The sequence below is a fragment of the Eutrema salsugineum genome, unplaced genomic scaffold (genome assembly GCF_000478725.1).
Source record: "Eutrema salsugineum unplaced genomic scaffold, Eutsalg1_0 scaffold_2, whole genome shotgun sequence".
Lineage (NCBI taxonomy): Eukaryota > Viridiplantae > Streptophyta > Magnoliopsida > Brassicales > Brassicaceae > Eutrema > Eutrema salsugineum.
In genome coordinates, this window is record NW_006256829.1 from 13,834,142 (window position 1) to 13,856,801 (window position 22,660).

The 22,660-nt window shown below is 37.5% G+C and overlaps 3 protein-coding genes across 3 annotated transcripts; all 3 read right to left on the reverse strand.

Moving 5' to 3' along the window:
• Window positions 1-937: 937 nt before the first annotated feature.
• Window positions 938-9,235, reverse strand: LOC18018316 (E3 ubiquitin protein ligase RIN3). Its single transcript, XM_006401914.2, is given in 16 exon segments — window positions 938-1,178; window positions 1,351-1,376; window positions 1,378-1,417; window positions 1,419-1,538; window positions 1,632-1,699; window positions 1,780-1,908; window positions 4,934-4,944; window positions 6,394-6,479; window positions 6,481-6,541; window positions 6,642-6,747; window positions 6,853-6,949; window positions 7,444-7,565; window positions 7,667-7,753; window positions 8,017-8,094; window positions 8,535-9,053; window positions 9,161-9,235. Coding segments are annotated over 15 exon segments (1,509 nt in total). The 5' UTR covers window positions 8,772-9,053; window positions 9,161-9,235.
• Window positions 9,236-15,286: 6,051 nt separating this feature from the next.
• Window positions 15,287-16,410, reverse strand: LOC18018317 (23.5 kDa heat shock protein, mitochondrial). Its single transcript, XM_006401915.2, has 2 exons — window positions 16,043-16,410; window positions 15,287-15,891 (listed from the first exon to the last, which is right to left on the reverse strand). The coding sequence occupies exons 1-2, from the start codon at window positions 16,239-16,241 to the stop codon at window positions 15,452-15,454; spliced, it is 639 nt and encodes a 212-aa protein (XP_006401978.1). The 5' UTR covers window positions 16,242-16,410; the 3' UTR covers window positions 15,287-15,451.
• Window positions 16,411-18,443: 2,033 nt separating this feature from the next.
• LOC18018318 (1-aminocyclopropane-1-carboxylate oxidase homolog 5) lies at window positions 18,444-19,853 on the reverse strand. Its single transcript, XM_024156778.1, has 3 exons — window positions 19,254-19,853; window positions 18,845-19,166; window positions 18,444-18,761 (listed from the first exon to the last, which is right to left on the reverse strand). The coding sequence occupies exons 1-3, from the start codon at window positions 19,769-19,771 to the stop codon at window positions 18,510-18,512; spliced, it is 1,092 nt and encodes a 363-aa protein (XP_024012546.1). The 5' UTR covers window positions 19,772-19,853; the 3' UTR covers window positions 18,444-18,509.
• Window positions 19,854-22,660: the final 2,807 nt, after the last annotated feature.

Consider the following 22,660-nt stretch of genomic DNA (forward strand, 5'->3'; position numbering starts at 1 on the left):
CAACTTAAAGCACTTTTTAAGACATTAATTTAATTACCGTAATGGTTTTTTTGTCTGCCTCGAGAATGGTTTGTAGGTTGACGATGACTATTGTCTGCCTCTTTTACGGATTTAAGTAACACCACTTTTTGAGCTTTAGACAAAATCCACAAGACATCTTGTCTTAAAAAAGCCCTCTTGAATTGCACAAATCCTGCTTGTTTCTAAACGAATAACACACGTTGGTACAAAGCAAAAGAGTTTTCAAGAACCAAGAACCCAACATTTGGACCAAGAATGTTCCCTGAGAATGTCTTTCCTCTGGTCCAAGTAGCCATGAAACCTGCGAATCCAAGCTGAATAAACGGGAATAGAGTAGATAGAGAGGACCAAGCTTTAAGGAAACAATTGAACAATTGATGATACCACAAAAAAATCTATTGGATCGATAACAATACATTCTGTAGTTATCTTTTTTTACACGTTCTTATACAAGTGGAGGTAGCATCAGTCCACAAGTGCATTCACATAGAGTGGTTACTATCTCTAGAGAATAGAGCCTTTGACGTTCGACTCCATAAGAATATCTAAAAAGTCCACCAAGGTTCAGCTAATATCAGAGCTTTAATTATCTCACAAGAGCTACTCTACAGCCTCTTGCAAAGTCTGTTGCAAGAATGCCTCCTATTTATAGCAGAACAACGCTTCTAAATGTGTTGTGGTGAGTAGAACTTAAAGACAATGAAGTGGTAGGGATCATTACTTTTAAGCAAACCATCATCACACGTGGAGAAGATTGTTCACTGTTACAGCAACAGGATTTGTTCTTTGCAGGTCTTGCAAGAAAATTGAGACGCAGAAGGTTTTAATATCAAGACAATAATACTGCAACTAAAACAATTTGGCAGCTCATAACATTCATCATTTAAATACACCACAAGTGAACAAGAAATGGCCATCAGTTCAGGCAAATTGAATCCATCAGTTTCTTGATGACAACTCTGATTCGAAGATACGTATATGCAAATGTTTTCCTTTCATTCGATACAGGAACATATGTTGACAAAGTCGATGCAAGATGCCTCATCATTATCTGAACCCGCCCCATTCCAACGGATCTGGAGCTTGTAGAAGGACCCGCAACATAAACACCCTGATCTGACCATGTGTGTAACCAGATTAGATCCAGTCTTGAGTTCCTATATGGCATGAGAAAAGGTGATCACAAGCTTGGTCCTCACTTGTTATCCAAAAGAACCAAGTATGACTTTTAAGACAAGGCATAGTATTTTAGCGTGAGGAACACGGAATCGCAGGAAAGTGGATGATATTGTTATGAAGAAAACTTCACGATGGAAAAATGAACCCAACCTCAAAGGATCACTTTCGATGGAATTTTGGCGTCTCGGTTAGTGCATGCGCAGGATTATTTTTTTTCTAACTGTTCATCGCTTGAGACTTCTCCTGTGGTAGGATTCGTCTCACTTTAAGTTCTACCAACACAAAGAGGCTTACGGCATGTAGGACAAGAGTAAACCGCATTTAAGCCTTGATCCAACCTGCCAGCATCAACATATAGTCAGAATAGCCTTAAGATTGTTCTCACACAAGTGTAATAGCCCCAGGATGGCAGCATAACAGAGCTAGCATACCATGATCGTAAGCATCCAAGATGAAAAAGGTGGTTGCAGTGAATTCTTTTAGCCTTAGCCATTGGTTCCTATCATTCGTAATGGAGCCAAGACTGGTGAGCTACTGAAGAATGCAAAGACACCAATAACTATTCTAACAGAACCATACCCGACATATAGCACATTCCTCATCAAATGCGCGTAGCTCTTCTGAAGTTGCATCTGGAAGAGCTGCATGAAGAGCACCTAAACCCACTCTCAGTTTAATGAACTCTTTAATTCGTTTCAAAATTTCTCCCTGTTAAATTGAAACGGGAAATACAGACTGATAGAATCCTCCCAAGGAATCGGCACTCTGAAGTTGGTAATGGATAAGCTTTGCTTCTAAGGAACCAAAAGGCTTCAAAGAACAAAGGATGTGGATTGAATGGTCACACAGGTAGCTGCGGAAAGGCTCCTGATTTACGGAAATGACTCTTTGGATATGACTCACCAAGACAAGCCAAGTTTGTGATCGTTTGGATATGACTCACCAAACAGATCGAGTTGTGATTGATGGATATGACTCACCAACAATCGAACCACGGATATGACTCACCGTGACATGATCAAAGGATAACCTCCAAATGATAAAAAATGTTTATAAGGAACAAAAGTGAGAATAACTCTCAAAGAAGAAGTTTGATAAAAAAGATAGTCTGCTTATTTCTCTTAGAGATTACATGATTATATAGAGTAGAAATGTGAAGAAAACAAGACAATCTCGAAATTATGACTTAGACTAAAATTAAAGACAAATATTAACTAATGGTTGAATGACTCTTGATATTCTTTGAATATCCCTTGAGTTTCTTGTCTCTTTAACTCCTTTGAACGAATTTTGATGATCAGAAACAAGAAGGGCTGAGTCATGTCTTCATATTGGTCTTAGTAGAAAAGCCTCCTGGATGCCAAACGTAAGCCTGCAAGCTCTCAAACCAATCAGGCCTAGAAATCATCAAGCATAGAACCATGTTGACCCATTTAGATAAATGAGGTGTATCTCTGAGACCCGATGGCAATTTCTTCTTATCTTGGGCTTGTTGAAACCAGAACAGATCCGTTAAGATTCTCCAATTGGTTTCATGTCGAGATCGTTTCTGAGTTGGGCTCTGGACCTCAATCTTTGGATCGGACGCGGAACTGGGTCTGAAGCAGATCCACTGTGTTGTAAAATCCATATCTTCCAAGTCTGAATTCTTTTTGAAGTGATTCCAACTCTCCATGCTTCTGTGAGGGATCAAGATTCCAGAACAAGTCGGATCATAAAATATTTCCTTCTGGATTGGTCGAAATCCTCCTTTGAATGCGCGTAGGTCCAAATTGAGTAACCTCGAGTTCACCTGATTTGAAAACTCAATAACTTCTTCATCTGAACTCGGATTGGACAGATTTTTCTTCGAGACGGGCTCCAGATGAGGTGAGAATGTAGTCCAAGTGGTCTTTGAGCTGCACGAGTTGAGCTTGGACCCCGTCAGTATAGAACAAGGCAGATATGTCGTTTTGAGCGTTTTCAGTATTCTATCATCCCCTCCCTCTTGAAAAAGTTTCGTCTTCGAAACTGTACAGCCTTCGGTTGGGAAGTGCTGACGTGAGAATGGTGGACTCTCCTTGATTAACATAGAATAGATTACTCCCTTCTGTTGATTCTGAAGGATAGTTGCACCGCTTTGAGTGAGATCTCCTAGTTTGCTTTTCGCTCCTTGGATTTCCAAAATCTGATCTGTTTTGCTTGGCCAGTAGTGAAGCTTCGGTTTCTCTCTGCTTGGCTTCATAACCTCAGCCAGCAATCTCTGAACTCTGTTTACTGGTTTTGAAAATGCTGAATCTCCAAAAACGAAATCCACTTCTTCCACCAATTTAAAATCAAGAGTATATGAATCATGCAAAGATAATGATGGATACCTCCTTGTAAGTACCTTAGCTGAATCATCTGTGCTACCAGATTCGCTTAAGATCAGAGTCACCTTCGTGGCTTCCTCATCCTCTAAATTAGGTATCAACTGGTCTTTGCAGATTTCCTGTTGCTCATGCTCCTTGGCGTTACTTTGCTCACTTACCAATAGTTCATCATCGGCTTCATCCTCTTCATATTCATCAAACACTGGTCCTGTGTCAGTCTCCTCTTCTTCATTGGTCATGATTTCGCCATTGTCTAGAGGAACCACGTTTTGCTTTCTAGGGCATTCATTTGCATAGTGTCCTCTCCCTTGGCACTTAAAACATTTCATATCACGATTAGTGGCCTCGGTTGAATTGATGTGCGGATCCTTGGATCTAGCTACTACAAAGCTCTGGTTGGATTTCTTTGCTTGGACCACCTTGTGTTGATTTTCTGAGTTAATGCACGCCTTAGAAAGATCCTTAAACCTTTCATAACTTGGTCTGGCATCAGATGATCTAGCTTCATAGCTTGGCTGAGAAGAACACCTTAGCTTCTGATTTAGAGAGAAGAACACCTCTCTCTCATAACTGCTTTCATCTCTGCCCAAGTCTCCACTGGATACTCTCCATTACGCCTCCTTTTGGTTTTCAATAGACACCACCAATAAAGTGCATGCTCACAAAATCCAGTAGCCGCAACTTGCACCTTGATGTACTCTGAAAGTGGATGGGATTTGAAAATATGTTCCATTCTTCTCTCCCACTTCAAGTACCTGTCTGGATCAAAAATTTTACCAATGAATGATGGATTTTCAAGATAGAGATCTCCGGGTTGTCATGATAATGATCTCGGACTCCTCTTTCACACCTATGCCTTCCTTTGTTTTTTTTGAGACAAATAACTATCACAGATGTGATATTTGTCTGCCTCTAGATCTCTAGGCTTCTTTGGTTGATCTCCCTCTTGTGTCCTCTTTTCAAAGACATCTGTTTTTCCTCTTTTTGGATCTTCTTTTTTCAATAGACCAAAAGACATTTTTTTTTTCCTATCTTTTCGTTTTTTTTTTCTCTTCTTTTTTTTTGAAATGACGAAAATAAAAAAAAATAGAAAAAAATAGAAATCAAAAGAAAAGAAGATGAAAAGGTAGAAGAAGAATGAAAGAAGATGAAAAGATGAGAAGATGAGAAGGTCAAAAGAGGAAATAAAAAAAAATGAGAAAAAGATAAAATACCAAACTAGAGAGTGTTGCTCTGATACCACTTGATAGAATCTCCCAAGGAATCGGCACTCTAAAGTTGGTAATGGATAAGCTTTGCTTCTAAGGAACCAAAAGGCTTCAAAGAACAAAGGATGTGGATTGAATGGTCACACAGGTAGCTGCGGAAAGGCTCTGATTTACCAAAATGACTCCTTGGATATGACTCACCAAGACAAGTCAAGTTTGTGATCGTCTGGATATGACTCACCAAACAGATCGACTTGTGATTGATGGATATGACTCACCAACAATCGAACCACGGATATGACTCACCGTGACATGATCAAAGGATAACCTTCAAATGATCAAAAAATGTTTATAAGGAAAAAGTGAGAATAACTCTCAAAGAAGAAGTTTGATAAAAAAGATAGTCTGCTTATTTCTCTTAGAGATTACATGATTATATAGAGTAGAAATGTGAAGAAAACAAGACAATCTCGAAATTATTACTTAGACTAAAAGTAAAGACAAATATTAACTATTGGTTGAATGACTCTTGATATTCTTTGAATATCTCTTGAGCTTCTTGTCTCTTTTAACTCCTTTGAACGAATTTTGATGATCAGAAACAAGATGGGCTGAGTCATGTCTTCATATTGGGCTTAGTAGAAAAGCCTCCTGGATGCCAAACATAAGCCTGCAAGCTCTCAAACCAATCAGGCCTAGAAATCATCAAGTATAGAACCATGTTGACCCATTTAGATAAATGAGGTGTATCTCTAAGACCCGATGGCAATTTCTTCTTATCTTGGGCTTGTTGGAACCAGAACAGATCCGTTAAGATTCTCCAATTGGTTTCATGTCGAGATCGCTTCTGAGTTGGGCTCTGGACCTCAATCTTTGGATCGGACGCGGAACTGGGTCTGAAGCAGATCCACTGTGTTGTAAAATCCATATCTTCCAAGTCTGAACTCTTTTTGAAGTGATTCCAACTCTCCATGCTCCTGTGAGGGATCAAGATTCCAGAACAAGTCGGATCATAAAATAGTTCCTTCTGGATTGGTCGAAATCCTCCTTTGAATGCGCGTAGGTCCAAATTGAGTAACCTCGAGTTCACCTGATTTGAAAACTCAATAACTTCTTCATCTGAACTCGGATTGGACTGATTTTTCGAGACGGGCTCCAGATGAGGTGAGAATGTAGTCCAAGTGGTCTTTGAGCTGCACGAGTTGAGCTTGGACCCCGTCAGTATAGAACAAGGCAGATATGTCGTTTTGAGCGTCTTCAGTATTCTATCACAGACAAAGAAATCAATATGTGCCTATTAAGCAATGATATGAACCTTATGAACCTTTGTTCATATAAGAAACAGATAGAAGATTTAGGCTAAGCTTCCTCTTTACCCTAGTCTCTCTTGGAGATTAAGGTTAATTATTGGAAGTTGTCTTCTCATTAATCTATAAAAGATCTATAGGCCTTGATACAACTTATATCATAACCCTAATGCAAACAAGAAAACACTCTATATAAAAACCTAATTCATAAAAGAAAACCGATAGAAATCATTAACTAAAACACCCTAGCCAATCCTAACCATCATTCATATCAAGCAACCAGTTGAGTGGCACTTTTACAAAGAATGTCGATTAAGAGACTTACACGTATGTTGAGAACCAAAAATACATCCATCAGAGAAAAGGCCATTCCATGAAGCAACCACATGTGCAAATAATGACCGAGTGCCATTAGCCATATCTAGGAAGAAGCCAAGATTCCGGTTGAGGATGCCTTTCCATTCCAATAATGAGCCTATCCAAAGGGTTTAGGGTTCAAGTCAGCAATGTGAACGTCACTTAGGCCAAAACTATCCAAAACATAATTTCAATCATATGCTGAGAGAAGACAAAACCTGCTGTCATAGAATCAAGAAACCGCGATCTTTGGCAGTCTAAATTTTTGACTGCTAAGTCATTGATCAACATATCCAGCAACTGAAACCCGTGAATCAATAACGCCTGCGATATGATCCATTATGTGATTGATCAATTCTCTGTTTACTTAGGATTCGTTGCACAGAAGGGCAAACGTAACAATGAATACAGCTAATCTTAATTAAGTACCTGCAAGGTCTCAAAAGCTACACTGCATGGCTCAAAAAGTAACAATATATACAAAGATGAACCAGTTGTATTGTACATCATTAGCGAAAGCTTTATCCTGCAAGATTGGCCAAAATTAACATGTTATTACTCAAAACATCCAGAGAACAACAACAAGTTCAGTATTCAATCACAAGAACAGAACATGAGACTCCAGAGGTCTGGTGTATGAATAAAAAATATCCCTGTTTTATCTTAGTTGAACTGCAGTCTAATCAAACATGTGGGAACTCCAGATACAATATCTTCACCGCTCAATATAATGGTGCCCAACATATGAGCCCTCCAAGCATACTAAAGCTTCTGCTTCGTATTAGAGCAGAAAGTTACACTACTTTCATTAGATTAGTCATGTGCAGACCATTCATAGACTCATGTCAATTTGTTCTACCTCCTTTGAAATACAACAGCACCTAAACTTTATTTACGAAAATATGTCGATTCCAGAGATAGAAACTAGGAGGACAGCATTTACATTCTCATTTGAATAAATGGGTTGAAAAAGCCACAAATGAACATTTTTAACATTATACAAAAAAGTTTAGGAATTACCATAACAAATCAACAGAGAGAACCATGAACAGTGCTGAATACACACGAAAGTATGTCCAAGGTGTAGAAGAAGGAGATGCACTCAATCTTTCAAGCCGTTCTCTAGCCAAAGCTAGAAACATCTACACAGCATTTCCACAGTTAGAGTGTCTAGAAAAGAAGTTGAGCACTTCTGAATCATAAGTTAAGAAAACCAAAATTTCATGCTATCTGTATGCCATACCTTTAGAGTACACAGAACAATCAACCAGATTGTCCATAGGATCCCCTGAAATGCATTTTGCAGAACCACTAATGGCAAAAAAGTTCCCTAAAAACAGGAGTAACCAAATGTGGTTATTTATAAACATAAAAAGGCACACATCTTCTGATGACTCAAATTACAGTCAACAGAATAGATATGCCAACCGAAGAGGGTAAAAAGTGGTAGAGATATTTTAACCCTTAGTGCTTGTCATTTTTTTTCTTTCGTTTGCAGCAATTAAGATATTCAGTAAAGGAAACAACAAAATATATCCCAGATAATATAACTATATAAGTGACAGTGTATTACGTCAAAAAAGAAACAACTACCTTGTAAATGATGTAATTGGCGAGTCTTTCCACCAGCTTTTTAGTTTCAACAGCATATAGGTCTCCAAAAAACAGAGTCTGCAAAGAATTTCAAGAGCTATTAAATGCCCACAAAATGGTTGAAAGACATTTCACAAAACAGCTAGTCAATTTATTCTACAGATATGTGCAGATCTCACTGAGGCAACAAATAGCATGGAGCTGTATCTACTTGAGATTTTTCATTTCATAGCAACCATTTAACTAGCAAAAAATAAATAAAAAACTAACTCCTTCAGATCAGAAACAATTGCTTCTTACACCACAAGTCTTTCCTCGGAGGTGCAAACTATTTTTCTAGTTTCTACTAGCCAAAATAAGAGCTGGTAGATTGAAATTCATTCAAAGAAAAGAACCCATTAGCTATAAGACGCTTGAGGTATCTATCAACTACGTAAGATAGAAAGCAAACTCATTAATTAAGGGGAAGCCCACATTGAATCACTTAAACTACTGAAAAGTTAGAAGGTCTCTCTTACCTTGAGATTAAGAACCAGAAGAATGTAGAGATTGAGCACAAAACTCGCCAGCAAGGCAATTGTAGTGCGAGAAGACAGAAACAGCTGAAGGGCATCCTGAGAATCACCTAAAGAAATGTTCTTGGTGATTATCCCATCAGCTCTAAGCCTATCCTTACACAAATCCGTCCAGACTATTAAGCCAACGAAGCCCAAAGCTGATGTTGCCAAGGAAATGAGCAGGTATCTTATCCCCATTAGGAACTATCTTTCTCACTCAGCTAGACTTTTCCACCTGCATAAACATGAATTTTTAAGGCTAAGCAACCAAAATTCTACAGTGTGGCCAAACAATGAACCTTGGATTGAGATCTTTCAAAAAAATCTTTAAGTAAGCTCGAGAATCGAGTTTAAACAACCGTTGAGCGAACGTGGTATGAGAGATACATACACATGCTCTAGCAATTGAGATACATAAAATAACAAAATCACTTAAATCGAAGAAACTCGGAATCCAATTAACCAAAGGAGAGAGATGAGCTGAAACAAGGGAAGAGTCAACGATTCAAATCGAGGTCGATAAGCAGCGGAGAGAAAGGTAATGATGGAATCTGCAGAGAGTGAAATCGATGAAACAAAAGGAGAACCTGATCCCGCGAAGGATGTGATCATCAATTGGAAATTCTCTACGGCACCGGCAATTGCGTCGTCCTCTTCTGTATCTTTCTCTCGACGGAGAACGGGAAAAAGTAATAAAAAAAGAGAACGGAAACAGTAAAAGAGTCAATGAAGAATTACTTCTAAATAAATTGAAGAAAATAAAATTAATAAAAACAAAAAAAAACTACCATTGAAGAATAGAAAACTAATTATTTCAAATTAATTATTTTTAATCCAGAATTATGCTCTTATCTGATTTTAATTAATCAATTTTATAGAAATTTCACACATTTAAAAAAAAATCCAGTTTTAACAGATTTTAATCTTTTTTTTTGTCAAACAACAGATTTTAATCTAAATTTTAATTTGAGTGCAACATTTTAACATTTTAACATAAAGTGAATCGGAAGGAATATCAAATTAGAGGCCATCGGATTTGAACATTTTACGATGGTGATAAGTTAAAAAAAAAACAAAAAACAAAGTAGCTTAAATTTTAACGATATGGCGATATTTACCGGTAAAATATCGATATCTATGAGTTTGTTATGTAAAATTAAAATTTGTAGTAATACCAAATTATATATAAAACTTATATGTAGAATTCAGGTTGTAGTAAACACCAAATTATCTGTATAACCCATATCCAAAATTTTCATTATCTAGTATCCAAATTTGTTCTATTCGGTTATTTCACAAAATTCGATTCGGTTCGGATCGGATTTAGCAAATAAAAACCGAAATAAACCAAAACAATTTGAAATCGGATAAATCGGGTTAGTTAAATCCGAAAAAAATTCTACAAAAACCGAAATTGCAATAACAAATAAAACTAAACAAAAATAGCAAAAAAATGGATCAAACGTAACAATGCCTCACAATATTCAAACTCCAACCATCTTAGTTCATACTAAAAGATCAAACTCCAAACCATCTTAGTTCATACTTAGTTTAAAAATAAAAATCCAAACCATCAAAGTCCAAACCATCTTAGTTCATACTAAAATGTCAAAATGACAAAGAGAATAAGCAGGAACTAAGATAGTGCATAACTCCAGCCTCCAAAAAGTGTGAACTTCATAGCAAATCAAAGATGCATCTGAAACGACAAAACCGATCTCTAAATAAAATTAGAAACCAATACAAATGATATAACAAAACAAAACCAAATTCAATATTTTGATACTACTTACCCATTGTCGATTGTTGAAGTCATTAATAGGGTGAGATTCAATCTTCCACACTTATTGGATCATCAAACTCTAAACAAAGAATTAAGAGAAGTTAAAGTTGGAACAAGTGAAATGATATAAAAATATAAATAAACAAGCCAAAACCATAACATACCTCTCATAAGGTTGTCCAAAAATTCATATTCAGAAGCGATTTGCTCCATTGTAACCAAGCCACTTTCACTTTTACACCGAATTTCCTCCTTCATCCATTGCTCCGTACACATCAGCACCTCCACCATATAATGAGTAAGACAGCTTCGAGCTGGAGTTATGATGTGTCCACAAGTGCTAAAAGCACTCTCAGATGCCACAGAGGAGACCTGCATTGCCAAAACATCCTTTGCCATTTGGGAAAGTATAGGAAACCTGGAACAGTTTGTTCTCCACCAGTCAAGCACGTCATACTCAACACCAGGTAATGTGTTCGCGACCTCAACACCTGATGTCGTGTCAACTGCGTGAGGGAACAAGTTTTACCCTTAACAAAACAAATGAAAGCCGCAAATGCACAGCTGATCAGTTGTAGTATTTAGGGATCGAATCCACAGAGATTTGTGTGTCTGGTATTCTTCTACAGTTTTTAACTTTATGTCTAGACTAAATTGGTTTTAAAGGTTGGTTGTTTTTCTTGCGAATTAAACTAAAGCAAAAGAAAGCAAATAAATCTATCCTAAAAAGCAAGTAAAGAAAATCGAATGAAATGCAAATGGAATAAGTAAAATATCGAACTAAACAAAAATAAGGCAAGTAAAATATCGCATGAAAAGTAAATAAAGCAAGTAAATAACGAACTAAGGAAATTGAAATGCAGGTCTAAGAAAGCAAGTAAAAATCGATGGAATTGTAAACTATGGCTAAAAACGCTGAGCTTTTGGGAACTCTAAGGGATCATAATCGGTTTTAACACTAAGGTAGATAGATTGGGATTGACGGATAACAATATATGGGTTCTAGAGCTAGAGTACGGCGATATGACTACGTCACTGTCGTGATCATAACCAAAACTGTTTCTCGCAACCCTAACCAGTAGGTTTCCACTCTAGCCCTAGAAGGGAGAGAACGCAAGAGCTGCACAAGACTCGTCAATACTCACGATCTCGCCGCAGGTAGGTTTCCACTCCTACGGAAAAATCGCCTGTTTCATTCTAAGGCTGATACTTAATGAAAACTTTCGCAACACTAACTATCTAGATCAGATACTAGGTGATCAATCAAGCATACATGCAATAAGAACAAGAATAAACAGAGAACAGGTCGAAATCCCAGATCTATAAACCTAGATGTCTTAATCGATTATGAGAGCCCCTTTCGGGAACCCTAAGCCCAACTCGGGATCTACTCAGACATGGCTGAGTTCGACATCATCATTGGTTTTAATAAAAGTAATGAAAAATAGTAAAAAAAAGAGATAAAGAAAGCTTCTCTATTGAAGAACTCGGACTTGAACAATCTTCTACAAAAATCTCATAAAAACGGCTAAAGGAAAAAAGTTTCTGTAAAGTATGAAAATCTCTCCCTAAAAACGACCTAAATGACATGTATTTATAGTCTCCAATACTCCATGGTCTCTAGGGTTCCAGAATTAAGGCTGGGAATGACTTTGGGCTTCAGATAAGTGGGCTTTAAGTCGGAGCTTGAATGTCGCGGTCGGGAGTGTTGTGACCGCGGCAATTGGCTTGTTGGCCGCGGTCGGGAGGCTTCTGACCACGGCAAATAGCTTGTTGGCCGCGGTCGCGTGAGTTGCTGGCCGACTCCACGTGGCTCCGGGGCTAATGGAATATCTTGAGATCCAACCGTTGGAATGTCTCCAAACCAAGTGCATTTGAAAGCTGGTTGATTCTTCTATAAGTTGTCTAATTTTGAGGGTGATCAAACGGTGATAAGGTCTTCGTCTCTCCATGAGAGTTCTGACGGTCTGCATTTATCCAAAAGAGTCTTTTTGTTCCATTTTGTGCATCTTTATCCCAAATTACCTGAAAAGTCTTTTAAAATCCGGAAACATAGAAATCCTTTGAAAACCTTTGAAAATGAAGTAAAAACACCTGTAAAAGATATTAAAATGATCCATAAAAATGGCCAAAATCCGGTGTTATCAACACCCTCCTTAAGATATTTATCTAACTCGTCCCTTGTATCATTGACTCTTGTTTCTGCAACCTTTGCTTTGTAGATAGAATCCATCCTCTCATATCCCAACCCCAAATCATCATCTATCACTTCCTCTCTTAAACCTTGTGAATGCTCTGATGATTGTGCCTGATTAGACTGTGAGGACTGCGAGTTTGGAGTTGAAGAGAATCTAGAGTACTCATCAAACAGTGCTCGCAGAACCACTAGGACTGAGGCATTGAGTTCTTGTGCGTCTTTGCTGTTCTCACCATATAGCCTCGCAAAACACATGTTACTTAAATCCATTTTTTTTCTAGGATCCAATACTGATGCTATGATTAGCATTTTGTTTAAACCCTTCATCCCATCCCAATACTTGTCGAACTTGAGCAGCATTGCGTCAGCCTTTGTTCTTATTTCTGCGTCTGCACTTGTGGTAAGGTTCATCAAGGTTTTCTCGATGGTGACTATTTCCCCATAGCATTTGTAAGAGTTCAGAGTGGTTGAAGCTGATACCTGAAGAGTAGACTCATAGAAGACGACTAAAAAACGGTTCAACCTCTCAACATTATCCCAGTCAATTACAGAAGGAGGTCCAACTATTACTTTCCCATCTTCTAACTCAGTAAAATGATCAAGATACAGCTTATCCTCTCTGGCAATCCTGTCAAATGCATGTCTGTACTTCGACGCCTTATGCAACATCGTGTAAGTAGAATTCCACCTTGTTTTAACATCCAATGGCAAACTACCCCTTTTCAGCTTTCCAGAGTCTACTCTTAGTTCAAATGAACTCTGCCTAGTTGTTTTTGATCTAACATAACAGATAGTATTGCGAATTGCATTAACACTTGACTCTATTTTTTTCAAACCATCTTGCACAATCAAATTAATGATATGAGCACAACACCTTACGTGGAAATAATCACCACCGAGCACAAATGCTTCCAGATTTCTTAACCCAAATTCCCTATGAAATCTACTTATAGCAGAACCGTTCGCTGTTGCATTGTCAACAGTGATGCTAAACACCTTATCTATTCCCCATTCAGCAAGACAGTCCAAGAGAACAGTTGATATAGTCTTACCTTTGTGATCAGTGACATGTTTAAAGCCGATGATGTACTTCTTTAGCCTCCAAAACATGTCCACAAAGTGAATAGTTATCACCATATAACTAGCCCCTGTTAAATAAAGAAAAAATAAAGAAACCAGAGTTAACAAATAAAAAACGAACATACAAATAGAGTGGTAAAAATCCTAAACAAACACTAAAAGAAAAGAAACCAGACATCCATACCTGTAGGCTGAGCAACCCATATGCCAGTTGTTAGAGACACACGATGCTTGTTGGCTCTAATGACATCCCTCAATGCTTTTTTCTTAGCCACTTACATCCCGCAAATGTTTCTGGTAGCAGTCCTCCGAGAGTGAGGGTCGTATAGCCTGCATTTATCGCAGAAATGCTTCCAAGCTATGCTATCCACAAAGCTAAGTGGCAGCTCCGCAAGAACAATCATCTCATCTGTTGCTTCCCTAAAAACTTTCTCGGACACTTTTGCTACACCCAGGCCACCACCCTGATTCAGTACACTCTGAGTCTTGCCATTGCTTTGTTGTTGACCCTCTCTCCATGCGAGGAAATGCTTGCATATTCCAAGATGGTTCCTCAAATTTGTGGTCCCTGATGTTGTTGGACACCTATATATACAACCGCCGACAGTAGTTGCATATGCACCTGTCTCTGTCTTCTTTGGTCCTCGTGTAATGCTTCCATACATATCAAGAAGCTTCATCAGCTTTGGTTGCTGAGAAGCAGAGCCTTCACCGGTTTGTTTTCTTTTTCCTCGACTCGCAGGTGTTTCAATATCATCATCATCAAGATCTTCATAAGGAACGTGAGTGTTTGCTGCATCTGTGTTCGTAGGGGTTGGTTCTGATGATGAATCCATCTACAAATACAAAGCAGAGTTTAGGTGAGACACAAGAGTTCAAGATAACTTTGCAAACAAATCGTGTGACTTAACCACAGCAATGCTTTGATCAAAGTGTATGAAGAAGACAAGACAGCGACATGGTTTTTTAGCTTCACAAGAATCTCAAATAAGAAGAAAGAGATGGAGAGAAATCTAAACCATGTCGAAGCTAAACCCAAAATATTATAGAGAAATTCCAAAGAGATGGAGAGAAATCTAAACCCAAAATCAAAACTATAAACTCTCCCTACATCTAACATCCAAATCGAAGCTATAAACAACCAAAATCGAAACTAAAAGCTATGAAAAAACGAAATATAAATCAGAAAAAACCCTAAATCGAAAAACAAATATGAAATCGACAACCTGTTTACAAGTAAAATCGACAAAAAAAAGGAATAGAGTTCTTATCTGAGATCGAATTTTCGATGACTCAGAGATTGGAGAGAAAGGGTTTTTGAAATTAGATGAATCCAGGTTGATTTTTGAGGATTTTTTGCCCTAAATCAACTTTGAGATTGGGGAAAGTTGTCGTGAAAGAGGAGAAGAGGAGACGCTCTAAATGAAAAAATAGGTTTTGTTTTATGTCGGGTTTAATTCGGTTATCATCAATTAATCCGAATCAAACCGATAAACCGAAGTAATTCAACATCAATAACCATTCAGTTTTTTTTTTCTCAACCCAAACCCGAGCCGAATCAGAATCAGAATTTTCGGGTCGGTTTCGGATTAATTTTTTCGGGTGCGGGTTTTATGCCCAGGGCTAGCTGAGATATTCATATTTGGAATCTGATTTCCCAAAAAAATTTTGAAACTATTTTCAACCCTGAAGATGTAAACGAAAGAGCTCCGTGAAAACAAAAAACAAAAAACAAAAACCAAAAACTCACTCATCATATACTTGTCTCATCATCCAAAAGAAACACCACACACACACACAGAGAGCAGCAAATTACTCCTAATCGACATGAATGTGGCGAACATTGTTACGCTCTTCCTCTTTCATCTTAGGCACCACAACTTTCAACACTCCGTTTTTCATCTCCGCTTTGATCTCATCCGTCTTGTACACTTTCTCCGGTAACCCAATCCTGCTCGTAAACCTCCGTCCATCGCCGGAAACATCTTCATCCTCCTCCTTCTCCTCTGTTTTCCCTTCTCCTTTGATCACAAGCGTGTTCTGTTCCAGAGACAGTTTCACATCTTCTCTGCTAAGCCCTGGCATATCGATCCTCAGGTACAACGCGTCGTCTTTCTCTTTCACGTCCCAGCCACGTCTCACTCCCGAAGCTCCCATCCCACGCGTCGCTGACACCAGAGGGCTTTCGCCGATTTGATCCATGAAATTCAGCACCTGGCTCAAGCTCCTCGTTGGTGTAAACGGATCGAAGATGATGTCTGTCACACAAATTGAAAAACCACACACAATCAGATCTGAAACAAGCATCGATTTAGATCAACTAATTTGTTTTTCAATCGTCGAATTGAAGCTAAACTTCGATTGAATCGAAGGAATCGTGGATGAGATAGTTTAGAAGACGATTTATACCTGAGAAGAAATCGCCGCCGCGACGAGAAACCGGTCGGTTCGAGCGATGGCTGCTCCGATCGACGACGTCATCGCCGTCTTCATAGCTTCTAACGGCGTTGGTATTGAAGAGGCGAGACGCAGCCGCTGGACGAACGGCACGAGGGACGACGGTGGAGGAGAGAAGCCTCCTGAGAGCTAGAGATGATGATGACGCCATTTTCGCAAAAGAGAAGAAGCTTCTGTGATTAAATCAAAGTGAGAACACCACAAAAACTCGATCAGATATTTTTTTAGAGCGAGAAAAAAAAAGTGGTTAGAGAGAGAGAGGATTATATAGCAAGGAGAAGAAGCTACTGGAGAGAAAATGGTCGTTAACTACACTGCTTAAGGATGGTTCTAGAAGTACATGGTTCCCAAGTAAAGGAAGAAAACTATGATTCTTCTCTACACGGCCCATAAATTTTGGGCCTAGATTTGTGAATTGAAGTTTCTCTTCGGTTCGGTTTCCTAAAACTATTGACGTCTTAATTAATATCCTATCTCTATTTTCTTTTTTCTCTCTTATAAACAAAAGTAAAAAAACATTTTATGTAAAAAAAATTCACGCCAATCAGAAACCAATTAACCATCTCTTAAAAAAATAGAGGCTCTAAAAATTGCCAACCAAAAACCAATTAAACACCTCTTAAGAAAATGGAAACCCTAAAAAATTTACATATTTTGAGGACTTGAGGCGAAAGCCTTTTTCACTACATGGTAAGCATGGCTCTGTTGATGGTTACTGGTATATGGAGGTGAGAAAAATGAATTTCTTCAATGCAAGAAGCCATTTTGGAAACTTAAATGCATATTTTGATTTTACACCAAATACATACGGCCATGAGAAAGAAGGTGAGAATTTGTAGACATATTTCAATTAATTAAACCAGTTTTGGTTTAAGGTGAGAGATAGGTTGCAGGTGTTGTTAATTGCATATATAATGATTATTTATTTGTTGTATCACCCAACAAATATGAGATGAAGTAACGGGAAAACGGCCGATATCCACAAAAAAGTTTTTGAAGGTTGAAAGATTTGAATCCTGCACCACTCATATTAAACCCGAGCTCAGAACCAATAGACCAATTGTACTAATTGGTAATCTATCGAACTCCTATAAAATATATACAATCAATGAGCGTTTATTAAAACAGAAACCAAAACGATGTTGTATTGGTTAAGTCATTGGTTTTTAGAAAATCCGATCCTAAGTATTCTAAACTAAAGAATTTGTTTCCCTCAATTCGAAGGAGATTTCTGACAACAATGCAGTTCTGGATGATTTTGGAGAAAATTGGTTTATCGAGAATAATTTGAAAGCAATTCCGAATTTAGGTTTCGAAAATCAACTTCTGGGGTCTCAAGTTGAGAGTTCTTCTTCAAAACCCTAGTTGAAAGTTCTTCCCCAAAATTGAACACAAAACTCGATGAAGAAGAAAACTGATTCTGCTTAAAACTTATTAATAACCAATACGACGTCGTATTAGCTTGTTTTTAAGGGTTGTGTGATTTTTTTATATAACTTAAGTGCGGGATAGATTACCAATTACTACATGGTCTACTAGTTTTGGGCTTGGGTTTAATGTGAGTGGAGCAGGGTTCGAATCCTTCAGCCTTCAAAATTTTTTTCCCCAAAATTATGCAAAACGATGTCGTATGGTGTTATTGTTCCAACAGAGATTCCAGCGTGGCAGGTGAGTCAGCCCCGTTAACAATTTAACGGGGTTGATGCACGAATTAGCCAAAAAAATCTAGTTTAGATATGAAATTTCACATTTTAGTTTAGATACGTGTGGACACAGCAACAAAGTACAGGTACTAAATAATACTAATTCACGCAGTTGAGGCACGTATCAACCGCTTTCCCGATGAAGTAACAAATTGTGCAAGATTTTTACTATTCTTGATTTTGTTTGGCGTTTCCTTCTTTTTTGGTACCGAATTAAAACCCGGTGGTATGTTCGCGAGTTTTAAAATTACTATTATTTTTTTTTTCAAATATATTGTACATATTAAATATTTTCTTAATATACATATTTTAATTGAAAACTGAAAATTTGGGTTTTACAAAATTAGCTTTCTGCTAAATTTTGTTGACGTTGTTTACAAAGATATTATTGCCTGATGTTGATGATGAGACTCTATAAGCTCCAAAAGTGTACATTAGTGCCTTGCTGTATCTTGAAAACGAAATATCATAGCTTTCATTATTCAAAAGATTTCTAATATGTCTTACAAATATATTTTTTGTTTTGTTCTCTAATTTGAGAAAGGAGAAAGAAGAAGTAGAGTCACGACAAATACTTAAAGAGAGAATTCTTTTGTTTTTTTTTCTAATTTGAGAAAGGAGGAAGAAGAAGTCGAGACACACCTAAAGAGATAAACCATGAGTGGTTGATAGATCAGCAATGGTGGTAGGGGAGAAGGTAAGAAACACAAAAACACTTAGATCCTGAAGTGGTGTAACGCAGGAGCACTGATCGTTTTTGACCTGAAGATGTCTGCGAACTCGTCGATGGTTAAGTCCCTATACTTGGCAGGGTTTTCATCGGAAAGAAGCTCTTTGATGGGTCCTATTACACAAGGATTCGGCTTCATGAACGAGCTGAAGAAACATGGCACTGAGATCCGAGGCTCAGAAGCTCCATTCGCAATCACTCTATGCTCCGCGCTAAAGAACTTGTCATTGGTTATAAGCTACACACACAACATACATAAACAAAAGGATCAAAACCATATTTCCATGGATAGATGAAATGAAGCTAGCACTCAATGTTAACCTGGAGGAGATCTCCAATGTTAATGACAAGAGCTCCAGGGACAGTAGGAACATCAATCCAGGTTTGGTCATGGAGAACTTGAAGAGCTGCGATATTGTCTTGAAGAAGGACAGTGAGAAATGAAAAATCGGTGTGCTTGCTTAAGCCTAAAGTTAGGTCAGGCTGAGGGCAAGGTGGGTAGTATTGTCCAAACATCACTTGATACTTGGAGCAGCTCATGTCCTTGAGGTGATTAGGGTTTAACCCCAAAGCCTCTGATAGAAGCTCAAAGAGCAATTCACCTAGATTCATCATTTGCTTTGAGAACTCAATCATTATCTCCCTGCCACAAATGCAGAGTTATCTTTAGCTTCAACTTAATCTCTACTAAAAAAAAAGCACAAAGAGTTATAAAACCAGCTTCATTTACCCACAAACCGAGGGCAAGTTCTCTAGGCTAGGAGTGTTAGGGGCCGTATAACAACCCATAGTGTCTCGCCAACTAGCTCCCTGAATACTGTAGAGATCGAAGTTACTTGCGTAGTAAAGGTCGCTGGTGAAGTCACGAGAGTAAAAGCGTTTCTTGGTTTCAGTGGGCTGCTCATGAAACCGACGAGTTCCTTCGATCATCTTCTCCAACACCTCGAGAGGGATCCCGTGATTGGTCACCTGGAAGAAACCCCATTTCTCAGCTGCTTCTCCGATCTTCTCCACCACGCTACGCCGCAAGTCTTGATGATTCTTGCGGTTCACGTTTCCTCCGTTTAGATCGACGGAGGGGATCTTGAAGTTCGAAGGTGGTGGTCTTAGGTTTTCTAAAGCAGAGAGAGGTGCACGGAACATCGCCGGAAGCTCTTTGATTCCAGAATCCGCAAGTCCTTTCACGCCGGATTTCGACTCATCGAAAGCCTTTGCTTGAGTGGAAAGATCTGTTGCCTCCATAATCATTTTGTTGGTGTTGTTGTGTTTTTTTTCTCTCTTTCTTTCTTTCTTTTTCTTGCTTATTTCTTTTGCTGATGCTCGCTCAGGTTTGCATGTGAGAGTGTCAGCAATGTGTGTACTTATATGCACCACTCAGCATCTTAATAATTCACATGTTTTATGCACACATGATTTTCCTGCTTAATAGGGTTTTATAAGGGCCCATGCATACCAGTCTATAGGTGGGCGTGTAAGTACGAACGGTGTTAGAATTTTTGTTGATATAAAAAATTTGGATTCTGATTGGTCTCTTTTGATTCTTGATCATCCTTCTAAATAATACACTATTTGTAACATACTCCCTCTCTCTGTTTTTTTTTTTTTTTAATATAGTGTGTTTTAGAATTTTTAGTTTATTTTATATATATAAGGTGTCTTCATAATGCAAAATTTTTAAGTTTTTTTTTTTTTTGGTCGAATGCAAAATTTTAAGTTTATTCAATAATTTTTGACCATTTATATTGTAGTCTCGTTGAGATTAACCAAATCGCATGAGAGTACATTTGTCATTTCCGGCTAGATTAATAACGATAATTAGCCATATAAATTAAAATTAATATTTTCTCTGCGTTTATATATAGACTCGAGTCACTCGACACGGACGAACTACGACAACGAAGAGGAGGCTGAAATTAACGTCGAAAACGATATATTGTATCTTGCTACTTTTTTTTTTCAAAAATATATATTATTTAAAATCTAAATAAATAGCAAGCTATGAATCGCTTTCTTGGTTAGTTCATGACAAATTACAATACCACATCCATTCCAATAATCGATGTATCTTGCTATAATACATAACTATAACGGTGTAAGTATATCCCAAAATGAACAAAAGTTTGAAGAATTTCTAATTTCACATTTTGTAGGCTGTAACAAATTGGGTTAAGTTTTTTCTATTAAGTTTGTGTGGCCACAGTTACTGGTTAATTTCTCAGTGAGAACTCGACAAATGTGATTCCTAGTGGGAACAATATTCACATGTGGAGACGTGGGACCCATATAATCGCCACAGAAGGCAACAAATTGATGACGTAGAAATGGATGGCCTGGTCACGCGTGGGTGTGGGAAAAAAGCTTTACGTTTCAGATGTCATATGTATCTTCCGGTCAGTCTGCTTCCGGTACCGGAAAGTGTATGTTAACTGTTCATTATTATTAAATTAAGTGAGAATACATCAAACTGTTCTCCTAACCATAGTTTATTGCAAAAGATCCTCCAATAAATCTACATTACTAAACTAACCTTATTAAATTTATCAATATCTATTTTATCCAAATGTTGTATATTATTACGAAATTATCATTATTATTATTTAATTATTAAATAAAAAATTGTTGAAAAAAGCTATCTATATACTTATTTGTGTAGTGATTTGCTTACATGTCGCGTTCACATCGAATTTAACAGTCTTTCGCTTACGTGTCTTCTCCAGAGAAAGTTTCGGCTGCAAAAAGATCGATTAACCTTAGTTCGTAATTACATGTCATTTTTTATTGGTTCTTATGTTATGATGTTTAAAAAAACTTAAAACAAACCAGTCTAAATTATTGTGGTTTAATCTTTAATTTCATAGTCAATCAAACCGTTTTAAAAATTATATAAAACCAAAATTTAGAATTTTTTTTAAACGTTTTTTTTTGAAGAAAAAACAAAAAATGGAATCTATATCTCTTATGGAATGGTGAATAAAGCCCAAAGCACTTAAAACAAACCGGTCTAAATTATTATGCAATTTAGGTTTGTTGATTTAGGGTTTGTTGCTAAGAGAATGAAGCTAGATAAGAAAAGTGGCACTCAAATATTGCAACGATTAAAAATCTGGGTAAGGAGGAAGAAGAAAAAGATCTAGATCTAGAGTTTTTATCGCTAAAAGTGAGAGAGAGATATTTTTTCTCAATTTTTTAAAATTTTTTTTATCAAATCAGATTTATCAGTTTTTAATAAAAAACTAGTTAACTTTTCTGCGCCTTGCGCGGACTGATATAATTTTCTATTTGGTTGTTTGGAAATCTAATAGTAGTTTGGATTCATTTATTTTTTTATTCTCTATTGTTGAGTATATTTTTTTTGCAAAAATATTGTTGAATATATTTGTTTGTTAGATTTTCTTGCATTTTAATGTTTGAAAACATGATCATGAAAACAATAAAAAATAGAGTAATTAAAAACATATTAGTATCCAAATAATTTAGTTCAAATAGTTTTGAGATTTTTTAATCATTGTTCTATGTATTTTAGACGTAGTTTTTCTAAGTACCGTACGAGCTTATTCGATTTTTCTATTATTTTAGACATAGTTTTTCTAAAACAATCACATTCATCACAATCACCTGCAAAAATGATTTAAAGAAAGGGGTGAGTAATTGGGGAATTACTCAGTGAAAACCAGACTAGACTCCTTTCTCACTCATTCATTTTCTACCAACATATCAAGAATAAATCCAATAAGAAAAACACAAGCACTCTAGCAGCGCCCAATCAACATAAAAGTAATGAGAAGTCTCCATCCCGCCTACCAACCTAGGCCAAACCACCCAGTCACTTAGACATGGGTCGACAACTCCCTGTCACACAGACAGTCAAACCGGCGGTCACACAGACAGGCCCCGTGGATCGTCACTCCATCAGAAGAATGAATTACTCCCACGGTCACATAGATACAGAGCCGTGCCTGGACACATGCTGATGAAGCATGTGCTTCAGGGCCGGTGACATTGAATATTTTTTTGGAGCTAATTTTTCATAAATTACGTTAGCACAGTTGGTCTTGGTGTGTGCACGCTTGACTCTTCTTGCGCAGGTTCGATGCTTGATAAGTTGCGCGAGGGAGATAAAATTTTTCTTTTAAAAAT